This window comes from Marmota monax, unplaced genomic scaffold (genome assembly GCF_021218885.2).
Source record: "Marmota monax isolate L192 unplaced genomic scaffold, Marmota_monax_Labrador192_F-V1.1 WCK01_AAM20220418_F8-fsc00223, whole genome shotgun sequence".
Lineage (NCBI taxonomy): Eukaryota > Metazoa > Chordata > Mammalia > Rodentia > Sciuridae > Marmota > Marmota monax.
This window is the reverse complement of record NW_026692990.1, coordinates 1847748-1865326: the sequence shown is the minus strand read 5'-3', so window position 1 is coordinate 1865326 and position 17579 is coordinate 1847748. Positions and strand designations below refer to the sequence as shown.

Sequence of the window (17579 nt, the reverse complement as noted above, 5' to 3'; positions counted from 1 at the left end):
TCTTCAACTAGCAGTTTTTTTGCTTAGAGAACATTTCAGTCAGATCTTTCTATGTCATACATGGGATTACGCCACATAAATTTAAATAGGTATTTCAAAATGTTTTTAAACAAGGTTACAATATCTTTTAAGCATATGTTTTTGTGCGTATTTAAATACATCTGTAACACAGTTTCCTTAAGATGAAACTGCTGTATAAAATGTACACATTTTAAAATGAAAGATGCTGTCACAAAACCTTACAAAAGGTTATTCATATACCAACAGACCGTACTTGTTTCCCACAAACACAACCAATGAGATATTACTGCCAGTCTAAGGGTTAAACGTCACTTCACTGTGTATTTTACAATAATTTCTAGTGTGATCTTTTCATGTTACTGACTAAATTTAAATACTGAATACTCTTCTGTGAACTGTTTATATGCTTTTGCATACATTTTTCTGAATTACATCCATTTTATTGATTTGTAGGAGCTGTGTACATATTATTCCCTCATTGTATTAATTATCTAATCATAAAGAAATCCTATATTTTCACAAAATCAAATCTGTCAGCAATTGTAATATGGTTTCTGCCTCCCTTGAATTCCTTAGGAAAGCTTTCCTTATCAAAGATGTTAAAAAGTGACTAGTATTTACCTTTAAATAAATGCTTCCAGGATTTATGTGGTAGAAGAAAGGATCTAATATTTTCCCCTCAAATATCCAACTGTCCCACAATTTTTATCATAAGCAATATGAGGTTATTTCCTTCTGAAAATGTTTGTGTATTTCTGTACCATGTGTCAAACTTTTAAAATTGCGGTGGCTTTACATTTTGTTATCATATAACAGCAAACGAACCTGATTTAGATGCTTTCTGGTTGATGTAATAGATCTCCATTTAGCCAATTAGATCAAGTGCATTCTTCATGATGTCTGTTCAACATATTCACTGATGCAGGCATTCTTTTGCTCCTACCAATTAACTAACTGTATGGGTGTCAAGTCAGGTGTGTCTCCCCCCAATTCATGTTAGGTCTGTTTTATGTATTATAATTATATAATTTCTAGCACTTTGTAAAACAATTATTTAAATGGGAAAGGTATGTAAACTAAGGGGAATTATTTTATTAAGACCCAGAGCCTGGGTTAAATACCAAGCACTGGGAGAGGGAAAAAAAACTAAAAGACAAGGTACTAAATTTAAAAACAGTTGTCAAATTAAGGAGGAAATATTTAGGGGAAAAACATAAAAAAAATAAAGGATTCTGTATTCAGTTTCATTTACAAGTGTCTTTAGATTGTTACATCAGTTTTTTTGAGGTAACAGACTTTCTTACTCAAAGTCAAGTCTTTGGCCCTACACGGAAACTGCCATGTGCTTTAGACTTTAAAAAAAGTCTAAACAACAATTACTTTTAAACATTTCCTGCTATAACAAGATTTTTAAAATAATTAATCTACCACCTGTTGATTCTGGTTTCATCAGAGGCCTTTTACTATATTCAATCTTTCCATGCAAACAAAAAAAAAAAAATGGTATGTCTCTACTTAGATTACCTTAACAAAAAGCAAAGGTCTACTGCTCTAATAGAAATTAACTATTGCTGCTTAGATTTATTTTCTTTTACTTATTTATATAACCATCTAGCCCATTATTGATCATTCAGATTACTTTTCCCTGCCACTGGCAACACTTAACTTACATATTTTATGTATATACACACACTTTCAACTTATATATTTTATATAATATTGCTTCAGGTGCACATATTTTTAAGTTTCAGAAACAGTATGGAGCAGTAAACACTTTTTTTTTTGTTTACCAAGAACTTTAAAAGCTACTGAGGTTCCTATGTGTATTTGGTTTGCTACTTCTAACTGCTACATATTACCATGTCCATGTACCACTTTTTACATATTTAATCTACTTATGATAGATCCTAGGATAGATTGCAACTCCTCACTACCACGAACAATGACACAATATTCTGACATGTCACATTTATGGAATGATAAGAAACCATATTTGTGATATATACACCCAGAAGTATCAGTCTACATTCCTATCAGAAATACATAAGGGTTCCTATAGGCTCACAAAACTGTCAACACTGCCCATTATAAAGTTTTCTAATTTTCTCAAATCTGATGCTTTCAAAACATCTTGCTGTATTTTTATTTCCCTATTAATGAGTTTGGGCATGAACTCACATGCTGGATTTCCTGGTATATGAACCACCTATCTATATCCTTCGTTTACCCTTGTTGAATTGGAGGAATTCCTCAGATATACAATGTTAATAGTCCTGTGTCCGTTTTTAAACACTGTTAAACATCTCTCAAACTACCATGGGTCTGTTGACTTTGGTCTTTGACAGTACTGCTTAATTTTGTCCACAGAACAGCTGTGTTCAACTAATTGTTTGAATGTATTACCAGTCCATGATAAAATGAGTTTGTACCAGAATGTTATTTAACCACATCAATAAGCACACTATTAAGTACAAGTGACATTTTTCTCAATGAAGGTAGAAGGTATTGATTTACGTTCCCATCTAAGTGCCCAAGAAGTAGCACTAAGTAATGACATTTTTCACTGAAAAGGAAGTCTTTATTTTTTATTATAATATTCAAAATTTTACCTTTTGGTTTATTCTTTAATGATCTACATTCCTTCCCCAAGAATAGATCACACATCATCTTTTCTTACATTCATAAGTTTTTACCCAATAGAGCTTATTTCATAGATACTACTTCATACTGTGAATTTTTTTTTGGTAGTAGAAATTGAATCCAGACATGCTTAACCACTGAGCTACATTCTCAGCACTTTTTGTCTTTTATTTAGACATAGGGTCTCACTAAGTTGCTGGGGCTGGCTTTGAATTGTGATCTTTGTACCACCGTGCCCAGCTGAGTTGGGTATTTTTAACCAATCATTTCTTTATTGGTCATTACTAGTAATGCACAGAGAAGTTAATTGTTTCTATGTATTGATATTTTTCTTGGCTATCTCATTATATTTCTATTAATTCACATAATTTTATATTGTCTCACCAGGGAACCAAAAGACTTAACCCCAACACCTCTAAAGAAGAAATTCTATTAAGCAGTCTTCATTTCTTTCTTTTTTTTAAAGTATCTTTTTTTTATTATTTTTTAGTTGTGGATGGATAATGCCTTTATATATAGTGCATCATAGTCTTCATTTCTTTTCTCTTCTATTGGTTAGAACCTCTAATACAAATTTAGATGAAGAAAGAAATAATAACGAATAATAAATAAATTTAAAACTTCCTTTCTCAGAGTTGTGCTGAATTTTATCAAATGATTCTGAAGCATCAATTGAGGTATGGATTCTTCTGTTACTTGGAGATCAAATGTTGAACTGCCTTGCATTTTTAAAAATATGAGAAAATGTGTACTATATGTTAAGAAAACTGATTATAGGGGTAAGCATGTAACTCAGTGACAGAGTGCTCAACTAGCATGTGTGGAGCCCTGGGTTCAATTCCCCAGCACCACTAAAAACTTAAGTAAAATTTAAAAATATAAAAGGAAACATGGTGCATCCATATATACATTATTTATGAATTAAGTAAAAATGTTCAAATTTTAAAAGAGGCCATACTGGAGTGTATTATAGGTGACTGGTGTGGTATTTATACTTTCTCTCCTATGTCCTAGAATTTTTGCTATACAAGTTATATTCATAATCATACAAAAATGATTTAAGTCATCATAGCATCTTAAAATAGCCCCAAAATTGTGTTGTTAATTATGTCAATTGTGAGGTGACCATTAAGTTTACCTTTTAAAAACGAGCCTTTACATTTTTCTTTGAAGACACTATCAATGGCTATTTCTCAAACCCAAAGTATGAATTATCAATAAGCCTCTAGGAATATTGGAAAAAAGCTTGAAAGAATCGAACATTCCTGTAAAAGCTTTTGACTTCAATTACAAGGATTACAATTATAAACTAACTGCTAACCACAGCACTAATTACCACAAATTTATTCTAAAACAACTCTGAGGATAGATATACTACTAAGCTTTCCATAAGAAAACTGGTATCAGAGGTAATAAGCAGGGCTAAGACTCAAATTCAGATCTTGATTTATACTTTGTTATGTAGAATCTGATTCTAAAAGCTTTTTCCAGAATTGAAGCAGCCAGATTTGAAGAATCTCTGCTTTGCCTGCAAAAATTCACGAAATCCTTCAAAATTACTTCTTTTGAGTGGGGTGGGGTGGGGTGGTGTCAGGAAATGCACTCAGGGGCATCTGACCATTGAGCCACATTCCTAGCACTATCTTTGTATTTGATTTAGAGACAGGGTCTCACTGAGTTGCTTAGCACCTCACTTTTGCTGAGGCTGGCTTTTAACTTGCAATCCACCTGCCTCAGTCTCCAGAGCCATTGGTATTACAAGTGTATTCCACAAAATTACTACTTAATAACTGAGAACACTTAACTTTTGGGGGGATGGAGTGGGGTGGGAGGGATTTAGCTATTGCCCCAGATAGATCTGCTCAATTAAGCTAAGAAAGTTAACACAGAGAATTCTGATCCACTTTGATATTACATGAAGCACCTATTGAAAGGACTATATGTTCTAATTTTTGTGTTCTTCCACTCTTCACCCAAACTCACCTCTGCCAAATGTTGCAACCGTGTTAGCAGTGGGGTCCTCTTGTCAGATCCAAGACGTGTGATATAGTTTGATCTTTTGCTAAATACATATAGAAGGTTAAGGACTGCCAGCACCACTTGCATATCAGAAGAAGCCAACAAAGTTGTCAAATGCTATAGGGAGAAAACAGGGCAAAGTTCAAGGAATCAGGCACACACAACCCTGAAAACTTAAAATGCCAAACTTAAAATGCTAACGTAATGTTAATTGTCAACATTCACAAAGCAATCAAGAAGTTTGCTCACAATACAAATTATAAATATTTGAGAACCTACATCATCCAACCTTGTCCACAAGGAGTTTACAATTTAGCAGCTGGCCAGAAAGTACAAGAAAAGTAAAATCTGTAAATAGCAATTCAAAATTGCAGAGAGGTCCCTATAGAAAGGAAGAGATTACAAAAGAGACAAATGTGATATAATACACATGTGGAATTCAAGAACATTAAGTTTCCAACTGGACTGAAAGTATTATGATAATTCTATACTCCTACTAGATTTATGACAAGTATTAAAACATAGTGTCCTTCAAATAGAAGCAAAAGATATCAACACCTAGTGGTAATTATGTAAAATAAGACTATTAAGTTACAGTGTATGCTTAAAAGTAACCGGAGTAACTATTTTGCTTTTTAAACACATTAAATTTTATCATTATATTGAAGAATTTGGTCAGATATAAAGCCAGCATGTAATTTAGCTAGAAATGAATCAAGGTATTTTGATTTGCTGATTTCCCTGAAGACCATGGTCTTCCTTGTGTATCATACCTATTTCATCTTCAACAAATTGCTTATCCACTCCTTAGACCTGTGTTCTTGCTATTGTTTACTTATCCTAAAACTTTTCCTAAGCTATTTTCTTTCTGTTTATTTACTGATTCTGATTCTTTGGAAAAATTAACACACCTAAAAAATAATGGGGTACCTAACTAACAGAGATGAAAAGTCCAACGTTGAGCTACAGTGAAACAATTTCTTCTTATATAGTGATTTTTGACCAAATCAAAATTCCACTGATTTCTTTGCCTACTTCAAGGAGATAAAGGATGCTATGAATATGCATTTCATACATAGCTCTGGGTCCTGCATCCACTGATCAAATCTACCACAGATTAGAAATATTTTTAAAAAATGCATCTCTAGGGCTGGGACTGTAGCTCAATGGTAAAGTGCTTGCCTCGCATGTGTGAAGCATTGGGTTCGATCCTCAGCACCACATTAAAAAAAAAATATTGTGTCCATCTACAACTAAAAATATATTTTTAAAAAATGCATCTCTACCAAACATGCACACCATTTTCCTTGTCAGTATTCCCTAACAATACAGTGTAATAACTGTTTATATAAGGAACCTGAGAGACAGCAGATTTTGGTATATGCAGGAGCTCCTGGAACTAATCCCCTCCTAGGTACTAAGGGAGGACTGAATATATTTGGAGGAGAACATGGAAGAATGGAGAAATAATCAGAAAGCAGTATGAAGTTATAACCTAAAAGAATAGTAAATACATTAACAAATTAATAAAATTCAATTATTTCTAATAGTTTAAAAGTAATCTGGAGCTTTTCTAATAAATTGGAACAAAGATCAATTTCTGCAAATTCCCTTGAATACTTCAATACGTGTACTACATTTTTCACTCGTTTCTTGATTCTTGAAAAGGTAGGGTGAAGGCAACATTACAAAATCTTTCAATCAATCCTAAGAGGGGTGATAGCTATACCAATGAAACATCATACCATTCTCTCTCTCTCTCTCTTTTTTTTTTGGGGGGGGCAATGCTGGGGATTGAATCTAGGTAGTACACTACCATTGAGTTACACCCTCAGCTCTTACCATTATCTTTAATAATGAAAAAAAAACCCAGAGCTCCATAATTAAAAGGAAAGAAGTGAGCATCAGGGGAAAATAGCAATTCCCATGGATATACACAATTCTAGTTAAGAACATATTACACAGACTTGAACCTTTCCTACCTCTATGGAACTGTACAGATGCCGGGAAAAGCTGTACTCAATAAGCAAGGCTGTGAAGTTCAACACAGCCAAGAGCAGCATTTTTAGCTGCTCTCTTTCTGGCCTATCACATACAAGCATCCATGACATATTTTCCACTGTTTGTCCAGCATCTGCAAGAATTCCATCAAAGCGGTCCAACAGGTCCACCCAGTGATATAACTCGCACTGTAGAGAGAGGAGAAAAGAGTATTTAAGAATAAGAGAAAAGCACTGCATGGCTGCTTTGTTACAAGAAACTGCTAAGCATGATGCCTAGACAAGTTCACTTCCCATCTATGAGAATATCATACTCCGAGAGAAAATGGCCCAAGTTCCTTGTTACACACCCATCAAAATAATATACTACCAGCAGTAAACACCACCAAATCCCTAAAGACAGATATTCAAAGGAAGAATCCTGACTATCTACATTCTGAACCCATTTTATCCAAAGTTCATTTTTGGAGTCGTCTAAAGAATATTCCTGGGGATGGGGTTGTGGTTCAGTGATAGAGCACTTGCCTAGCATGCATGAAGCACTGGGTTTGATTCTCAGTACCGCATATAAATAAATGAATAAAATAAAAGGTCCATCACATATAAAAAATTATTGAAAAAAGAGAATATTCCTTTAATCTTCAAGTAAAAATCAAAGGACTCTCAAACTCTTTATATGATGCACAAGCATTCCTCATTTTCTGCTACAGAATTTTCTTGGCAACAATTCAGGATAAAAGCCACTGGTCTAGAGCTATGCTTGCTAGACACTACTTATTAAGTGCTGAATCGGACTATGCCATTGTCATTTCTCTTTACATAGTACACACAAAAATGATTTATCAGTACAGTGAGTCCTGTATTTTGGGAGCATAAATCACATACCTTTCCAATGTTCCATGTTTTGATTTGCTGTAGTTCCAAGAGAAGTTGCTCATCATTACAAACTTTGAGTTTGTCTATTAAGGCTCTGCAGTCTGCAGGCTGAGAAAAACAAGAAAGAATTCACAAAAGGTACTTTGGAATGAGGAAGACATAAGGGAAAATAGGGAAAAGTAACCCTTGAAGCCACACAGTTAACTTTTGCTTATATAAAACTGGAGATCTGCCAGATGATCACTTGGTTAAAATGGAAACCTTGTGAAGAAACACTACTTTCCTTTATGAAGAAATACTGTTTTCCCCAATAACCCATCTATCTATGCACTTAAAAAAATGGATAAACCTATAGATGTAGACAAACTAGCTTGAAGGATACAGACAACAGACAAAAGGAGACAAGCTAAACATCTACAATAAACAAAATTAATGAATCTGGACCATGGTCTGAAACAGTGTGCCTGGTGAGATATGTTGAAACTGAAACAATGAAAAGCCTGAGTTAATGGAGAAGAATGTCATGGACTATATTTTTATGCAACATTAAATCTCCCAACAGTTGGAGAGCAGAGTTTAAGAATTTTGTAAAGGCAAAGAGCTTCAGAATTTTGTAAAAACTAAGACTCTATTCTTACTTGGGATTCCCATTTACATACATTCCTGTTCTCTTGTATTGATGAATGCCAGGTAAGAAGGAGGGGATTGAGAGTTTAAAGTAAAGTTCCCAAAAATGGAAAGGAGAAATGAGATAGGGGCTGGCAGAGAGAAGCATTCCACTAATGAATGGCAGCTGAGAGAAGTGATTACATTTGTTCTTTAACTCTTAAAGGCAATATGATGTCCTGGGAACATGCCCACATTTGAAACCAAACAAATTTGGGTTCAGTTTTTCATTATATGTTTACTGTGCTGTTTGATCATGAGCAAGTCCAACCTCTCAGCCAGTATTCTTATCAGGAAAACAGATTTACTAGCTACCTTAGAGACAAAGTTCAAGTATCTGCCATATAAATAAAGTACTTATCTCATATAATAAAGAGCTTAAATGGTGAAAGGCAGCTTACTATTGCAAAAATCATGGGCTTTGGAATTAGGAAGTTGGTAAACTCCCTCTTTGAATCTCAGCATCCTTTTTTACAAAGTGAAATAATACCACTTACACATGTAGCAATGTACTGGTGAAATTTAAACTAAAGTAAATGTAATTTTGGCATCTAAAACAGAATGTGGAATATAAAAGGGACTTTAAAAATGATAGTTAATTCTTTAAGTCAAGCCCCCAACCTTTCCTCCCCCTAAAGAAAACATTAAGATTTATCTCAATTTTTTGTGACGATTAAATGTATATAAAATGTATGACAAAATTCTTCCAAAAGCCAGGCCTACACCTTTTCCTACAAGCTGGGGAAGAGGCAAAGAAGCAGAGACATATACCATGAGAAATGTGAACCATCTTCTCATGAGTTTCTTTGTGTCTTCTGGATTTACTTCGGCCCAGTATCAAATATACTGCTTCCTTTCTAATGGAATGCAGCTATGCAAATCCATTTTTATGATTATGTAAGTTAGATTATACCTTTTTCATGATGCATTATTATTGGTGTGTCCCATAATCAAGCACTGTTTTTAATAAGGCCCTGTAATAAGCCAGAAACTACTTTTAAGTGTAAAACAGATATTGGCAGAAAATAGTATGGCCAAAACTTAAGGGGTCTTAGCTGTGATTCTGGCAATGAGCCTTGCCAAAGGCACTATATAGCATCTTTGGCTAACACTTAAGTCAGGCATATGGGTCTACTTGGTCTTAATATACAACTGGCAGGGTACCTTGCATCATAGCCTGGACCTCTGGGCAGAAATTTTTTTTAGTTCCAGATTTCACTAACATTTCAGCATTGTCCACTAAATTATCAAGAAAGTAGACCAAAACAACAGGCCCAAAATGTTGGCTCCAAATCCAAAGAGCCACCCCAAATGCTATTTCTTTCTTTGTGGTGTGTGCAGCAACTTGTCACTCATTTTTGAAGAGACATTGCAACATTCCCCATACCCCAAGAATCTTACAATGTGGCAGGCCCTCAAGTTTTCACAGGGTTCATCTCTGATTCTAGCACAGGTCTGAGCATCTAAAGTACCTGTTTTTTCTGTTCACAACATCCAGTTAGCACAACAGCATATTTACCATCTTATCCATGCTATACAAATGCAAACAAGCCGGGTAACATGGTGCATGCATGTAATCCCCATGGCTTGGGAGGCCGAGGCAGGAGGACTTTGAGTTCAAAGCCAGCCTAAGCAACTCAACGAGATTCTAAATCAACACAGTGAAACCATGTCTCTAAATAAAATATTTTTTAAAAGGGCTGGGGGTGTGGCTCACTGGACAAGCACCACTGGGTTCAATCCCTGGTACCGCCTCCCCAAATCAAAGGAAGTGTGATTTTCTTATTTATGGTAATGACATTAACATTTGCTAGTTCAATAGCTGCATACCAGAGTTTATATTGACTTATGCCAATAAATATCAAACCTAGAGTAAAATTATCTTCATTGTTGCCAATATACAAAGTGATCAATTAAAAACTTTTCTAAAAAATAATACCAAGTATTGGCCACAGTAAGAGAAATTGGGCAACTTGAAAAAAATGGGCAACTAAAGCCTTAAAAGTACAGTGACTTGAGAATTCTACTTTTACTGGCTTTGTTTTGTTGTTGTTATTTGAAATGTCTCATGCCCATTTTGTCATTGGGATATTCATTTCTCCTACTGACTCAGTTACTAAACATAGGGTTATAAGTATTTTCTCCAGCTTATCATGTGCCCTCCTCCAGCCACATGAGCTCTACTGAGATATAAGTGGCATATAAAAACAGCATATAATTAACATATACATTTGGTGAGTTTAGATGTATGTATCCACTCATGTCACCATGACAACAATCCAGGTAATAGCCAAGTTTCTCTGAGTGCGATAAGAACACTTATCATCACATTTATTAGCCTCTTGACAAAATTCTAAGTACAAAATATCTTGCTGTTAATCATAGGCACTATATTCTGCAGCAAAGATCTGGAATTTACTCATCTTGCATAACTGTAAATTTAAATCCATTGAACAACTCCTCCCTAATTCCCCACTTCCCTGTTGCCTAAATCCATACTTCTTACTATTTGAGACTCTCTCTTTGTGATGGACTTATTTCACTTTTCATAATACCAGGAGTTAATTTTAAAAAATTCCCATACTCAATAACAAAAAAAAAAAAAAAAAAAACCTCAAATAACCCAATTTTTTTTAAATGGGAAAAGGCTGCCAGGAGCAGTGGTGCATGCCTATTCCAGAAACTTAGGGACTGAGGCAGGAGGATGAAAATTTCAAGGTCCTTAGCAACTAGCAAGAGCCTGGCTCAAAAGAAAAAATGAAAAAAGGATTGGATTGTAGTTTAGTGGTTAAGAACCCCAGAGGGTTCAATGCCCAGTACCAAAAAACAAACAAACAAATATAAGAAGTCAAAGCAATAACTAAAAAAAAAGATACCACAAAGGACTTGAATAGATACTTATCCAGGGAGGACATATAAATGTCCAACAGATATAAGATATTGCCTCGTACTTGTTACAATGGTTATGGGTCATTTGTCTTTTATCCAAAGTTATTTTTCATTTCCATTATGTTTTTTTCCATTTCCTTTAATTTTTGAAAAGGCAATCCCCACCCTAAGGCCAGGTAAACATTCACCAATATTTTCTTCTTCTCCTTTAACTTTTTTCTTTAAAAAATATCTGACTTTTGATTTATGTAGAATTTACTGCGGTGCAATAATCCTCATGATACACAGCCATACAATGACTAATACCATCGCTCCCCATAATATATAATCCCTATACTACCATATAAGTCTTCATACACACTAAGTCTCTTATTAGTGAATTCTAAAGCTGATGCCACTGTCTTTATTTTTTAATTTTCATTGCCTGAGAATTTTCTTCTTGCTCTTCAGGTTCCAAAGATATTTTAGTACACAGCTGTCAAAACTTCTAGATGCCAAAACATGAAAACCCAATCAAAAGTTAATGAAAAATATCAGCAACAGATGTGAAAATGAATCCCCCCTCCCCCCATATATATAAAGCATTGAGTAATAAGCACAGGTATTCTACTTTCAAATATGAAATGAAAGGAACAAGATGGTAAATTTAAAAATAGGTATTGAAGCAATCCAAGTTAGAAAAAATTAAATCCTTTTTCCCCCACCTAGTAAATTTACAAAAATTTTAAAAGACAATTCATAATACTGGCAAGGATGAGAAGAGAGTATTTATCATCCTCCTTAACACAACTGCCAAGTGAAAAGGGCAGAATGACTGTGAGTGTAAAAGCAGATTTTTTTAAGACTGTAAGAAATATAGCAAAATGTTTTCAGTGATACTTGACAGAGGTTAGACTTCTTAAAAACACCCAAGTGGCCTGTATTTTAGAAAATGATCTCATTTATTGTATGCCAGATACTAGACTAAGAAACTGTCTCAAATCAAAGAGGGAGGAATTACCAATCCTATTTTGTAGCTATGGATATGAGGCAACAGAAGCCTGGTAAGATTAAAACCCAGATCTGATTCCAAAGCTTGTGATAATTGTAATGGGAAATAGGGTATATGTGAGAATTTTCAAAAACCCTTCTTTAACCTCACAATGTGGTTGTAGATAACTGATGGAACACTGAACTAAAGCTGGAATTTCTACTCTTGACCTAGAATCAACTGACATGAATACCCAATACACAGGTTGAACTGAATTGTATGATGAAGAATCAGTAATAAGCTGGGAATAGTGGTGCATGCCTGTAATCCCAGCACCAAGGAGGCTGAGGCAGGAGGATTACACATTTAAAACAACTTAGGGAGGCCCTAGACAACTTCATGAGACCCTGTTTCAAAATAAAAAATAAGATCTGGGGATGTGGCTCAGTGGTTATGCGCCACTGAGATCAGTCCTTGGTACCAAAAAGAAACAAACAAAAAGAATCAGTAATAATACAGGTGAAGTGGCACACACCTGTAATTCCAGGAACTTGGGAGGCTGAGACAGGAGAAGCCCACAGCACAAGGTCAATCTCAGCAACTTAGTGAGATCCTAAGCAATCTGGCAAAACCATGTGTCAAAATAAAAACCAAAAAGGGCTGGGGCTTTAGCTCAGTGGTAAAGCATCCCTGGGTTCAATCACCAGTCACACCCCTCAAAAACAAATCAATATTGGGGCTGGGGTTGTGGCTCAGTGGCAGAGTACTTGCCTAGCATGTGAGGCACTGGGTTCAATTTTCAGTACCACGTATAAATAAATGAATACAATAAAGGTCCATCAACAACTACAAAATAAAATAAAGGACCACTGACAACTAAAAAGGTATTTTTTTAAAAAATCAGTAATAAAAAGAAAGTGAAAATGATGGCCTCGGGCTGGGGTCATGGCTCAGTGGTAGAATGCTTGTCTACTATGTGTGAGGCACTGGGCTCAATTCTCAGCAACACATATAAATGAATAAATGTCCATGAACAACTAGAAAAATATTTTAAAAATAAAAATAAAACACTGGCCTCAAGTCCTAATTAGAATAAGATATATTCCTTGCTTGTATAATTTTATCAAAATGGATTCTACAATCATATATAACTAAGAACAATCAATAAAAAATGGGAAAAATACCATTGACCTCAGAAGAAAATTAGTATGTATTGTCACTATCATTTTGTAAAAAACAAAACCAAGAATGGTCCAACAGCTATAGTCAGAAATTGAATCTATATCTGTTTTTTCCATTGTACTACACTGCCTTTCAGTGCATAGGTATAACAGCTTGAAAGCCTATGTAAGAACACACAGTTACAAAGTACTATGCCACTGGTGACATTCCATGGTCACTTGGCCATTTTTTTTTTTAACCAACAAAAGTTCCAAATGAAATCTGTTTCAAAAACAAATTACTGGGTTTTTTCTTTTTCTTTATTGTTGTTGTGATGGGACTCAAATCCAGGGTGTGATATATGCTAGGAAACTGCTCTACAATGGGCTCTTTATTCCCCCCAGCACCCCAAAAGTTGCTATTATAGTTTGTATGAGCAAAGACATTTTTAGAAGATCAACATGGGTGAACTGATCAAAAAGTTTTGTTTTTTTTTTTTCTAAAATGAAGAAAACTGGCAAAGCAAACATCTGGATACTTACAGCCTCAGTAGGTGTCTTTTTCAGTTTAGTCCTGTCTACTTTCATGTTTTCGATTTTCTGCTTTATGACCTGAAAAAAAACAATTCCAAAAGAATTTAGAATTTAAAAGTTGCAGTCTTGAGCTCTACAGGCTTACCCATATACAATATAGAATGAAGGGCATATGAAATGCTTAAAAGTAAAAACACTAAAGTTACAATGCTATGCCAACTCATATAGACACATCTATGAACATGAGAAGGGTAAAGAATCTCCTCAGATGAAACTAACCCATATCCCTGCTACATAAGCCTGAAGCCAAATTAAGCCAAAACAAAATTGTCTTTCTTTTACAAGGCTCTCAAACCATTAGTTGAAAATAAAAGTGTGCAATGTTTACAACAACTCAGGATGGAAGAATTCACAACAGTCCTGCAATTCACTGTAAAACTTAGCAATTCTTCCTCTATAAATTTATTCAAAGAAAGTAATAAGAATCCATATTGTATGATCATATATAATAGTAGAATATTGTAAAGGACCAAATATCCAAAAGAGAAATGGTTAAAAATGGAATTGTTATATAACTGTTAAAATATTACATAAATAAAATTCAAACAGAGATCCTTGCTACAAAATAAAAAGGTAGAATGTACAATATAAATATAGAATGCATAATATAAACTTCATCTGAAGAAAACAATTTAGAAAGGATATGCATCAAAATGTTAATTCATTGCAAAACAAGGATTGTGTATGTATATTTTAGCAATGCTTTATTTTATTTATATGCAGTGCTGAGAATCGAACCCAGTGTCCCTCACACATGCTAGGCAAGCTTTCTACCACTGAACTACAACCCCAGCCCTTGCCCTATGCTTCTTTTGTTGTTTTTACAAAGGCAATATGGTTATTTTTTTTTAATTAGTAAATGAGGTCTAAGACTCCTACCAGAAATGTCCTGAGCACAGAAAACAATCACTTTAGTAAAAAAGCAGAGAAATAGCCTGATGGGACCCACAGTATAATCTCTTCTGAGTGATTTCTGATGGTAGAGAAGTTTTCTACCATTAGAAAGTAGGACAAATGCACAGAGGTAGAGAGAGATTGCAGGTTCTTTATTTAAAAAAAAAAAAATCTGCAAGTAACAATGTACTCACTATAGCAATCACCAAAGGTCAATGTCCTCCTACAAAGAAGGTTGCCATAATATAAAGGTGACAGTTTAAGTACAAATTTCTGGCAGCCTTTGGTCTAAATTTAGTCCAATACATTCAGTACTGTGGAAATAGCTTGCATATGCTCACATAACCTGTGTTCATTCAATCAACAGGCATTCAGGAAGAGTTCGTGAAAAATCCAGAATATATTCTAATTCTAAAACATTTCAATTTTGTTTAATTACATTTATCTATTTCAGTACTAGGGATTGAAGCTATGGGGACTCTTAACATCAAGCTGCATCCCCAGTGCTTTCTTTAACAAAATTTTGACACAGGGTCTTGCTAAATTGCTCAGTCTGGCCTCTAATTTGCGATCCTTCCGCCTCAACCTCCACCTCCAAAGTCATCAGAATTACAGATGTGCATCACAAGCCTAGATAAAACATTTTGTTTTTAATCGATACAAGATAATTGTAGATATTTATGGAGTGCAGTGTGATATTTTGACACATGCACACAATGTGTAGTGATCAAATCAGGGTACTTAACATCCATTACTTCAAACATTTATCAATATAAAATGTTTCTATTGAGAAAAAAAAGACGCTGTCCCTCTATAGTTGGTATTTAGGGTATGTAATTCAGGATCACGTATGAATTTATACTGGGTGCAGCTGGACACACCTGTAATCCCAGCAACTCCAGAAGCTATGGTAGGAGGATCACAAGTTCAAAATCAGCCTCAGAAATTTAACAAGGCCCCAATCAACTTAGGCCCTAATCTGTCTCAAAATAAAAGATAAAAAGGGCTGGGGATGTGGCTCGTAGTTAAGCACCCCTGGGTTCAATCCCTGGTACAAAAACAAAAAAAAAAAGCTTACCTCAGCATCTAATACAGAATGAACAAAATGCCTGCTTCCAACAAGCTTGCTTTTTTTTTTTTCTCCTCCTTTGCTTAGAAAACTTCCTACACCCACTGTGGCTGTCACATTATTGGGACTACTGTCATTTGCAGGGAGGCAATTAAACTGCCTCTGCTGCATGAAATAGCAATCAGCCTCAACCCTACACCATCCAAATAACTGATGCTTTCCCTTTAAGATCAGGAATATGGCAATGATATCTTTTCAAACCACCTCTATTCAGCAGAGGTTTGAAGTTCTAGCCATTATAATACAGCATAAAAAGGAAATAACAGGCATACAGACCAGAAAGAATCAAAAATCTGCTCCTATTTGGATTATTTACATAGAAATTCCCCCAAACATCTACAAAAACAACCTCCTCAGCTAAGAAATGATCTCAGTAGTCATAGGACACAAGATAAAATGTAGAAAATGGATATGTGAGCTCCTAAGTTAAAGATACATAATCACTCAAAAACTGTGAAACACCTAGTTGTAAATCTACAAAACATGCACAGGAAGAACGTATGCACTGAAAACTACAAAGGCTGATTTAAAAAAAAAAAATAAAGATGATCTCAATATATGAAGCTATCTAAGACAGAACATAGCAGAAATGTCACCTCCTAAAATTTATGTGTGTTTCTGTGTGTTTAATATCTTTATCATACAAAACCCAGAAAATTTTTTGGTCAATAAACCTAGATTATACTACAGTGTATGTGAAATTACAAAGGAATAACAACAGCTGAATCAATTTTGTAAAAGAAAGAGGGATGAATCACTACACATTTGGGGGGCTTAAAAAGAGAAATTTATTATCTCACAATTACTTTTTAAATTGAAAAGCTGGCATAGTGTTGCAGAACTATAATACCAGCAAAATCAGGTCACTGAGGCAGGAGGATCTCAAGTTTGAGGCCAGCAAGGGAAACTTAATGAGACCCTGTCTTGAAATTTAAAAAAATAAAAGAGCTATGGATGTAGCTTAGTGTTAGCAAATAAAAAAATATATGTATTTATATGATGTTTAGAAATAAATACTACAAATTCTCTAAATCAAGCTAATTAATGCCTGTATACTGCCTCACATACACTTTTTGTGGTGAGAACACTTAAAATCTACTCTTGGCAGTTTTCATATATATAATACAGGGATATTAACTATATAATTGCTAAGTTGTCCAACAGATCTCTTGAATTCATACCTCCTGAAATGTATGCTTTGTATACTTTGACCAACATTTCTCTAACCCCAGCAAATACTATTCTATTCCATTGCTATGTCACTCTACTCAACTTATAATTATATACACATATACATGCATTTGTATATGCATACACACACACATATATATATATATGTTGAGAGCCACAGCCGAAGGGGCCCCAGCAAACTTCCAGCTGCCGGCTGATGATTGGCTCACAGCGGCCCCAGCAACATCTAGCTGATTGGCTCCTCGGCCCCAGCAACATCTAGCTGATTGGCTCCTCTGCGGTGATGCTCATTGGACTGTTTCCCTGCCCTTTCAGACCACGGAACTGCTCATTGGGGGACTTTTTTGGCTCCGCCCACGTGACCCAGCCAATCGGCCTCAAGAGCAGGAGGATTGTGGGAGGTGGAGAGAAGCTTGTGTGGGAGAGAGAGGCTTGTGGAAAGCCGGTGGTGGCAGTTGAGGCTCTGAGGGTTTTTCCTGAGAGGCTGTTTTGTTTGGCGTGCGTGGTTCTAAAAATAAAGTCAGTTTCTT

General features: G+C 35.1%; 1 protein-coding gene across 15 annotated transcripts in view; it reads right to left on the bottom strand.

Annotated features, from left to right (window-relative positions):
* The window catches only part of Huwe1 (HECT, UBA and WWE domain containing E3 ubiquitin protein ligase 1), a 152458-nt gene that overhangs the window by 94971 nt on the left and 39908 nt on the right, over positions 1 to 17579 (bottom strand). For all 15 annotated transcript variants that reach the window (XM_046452543.2, XM_046452541.2, XM_046452545.2 and 12 more), the window contains 4 exons: positions 13785 to 13853; positions 7566 to 7664; positions 6663 to 6869; positions 4645 to 4797 (listed from right to left, as the gene is read on the bottom strand). In XM_046452543.2, coding sequence (XP_046308499.1) covers positions 4645 to 4797; positions 6663 to 6869; positions 7566 to 7664; positions 13785 to 13829 — 504 coding nt within the window. In that variant the 5' untranslated portion in view covers positions 13830 to 13853. The remainder of the gene's footprint in view (positions 1 to 4644; positions 4798 to 6662; positions 6870 to 7565; positions 7665 to 13784; positions 13854 to 17579) is intronic.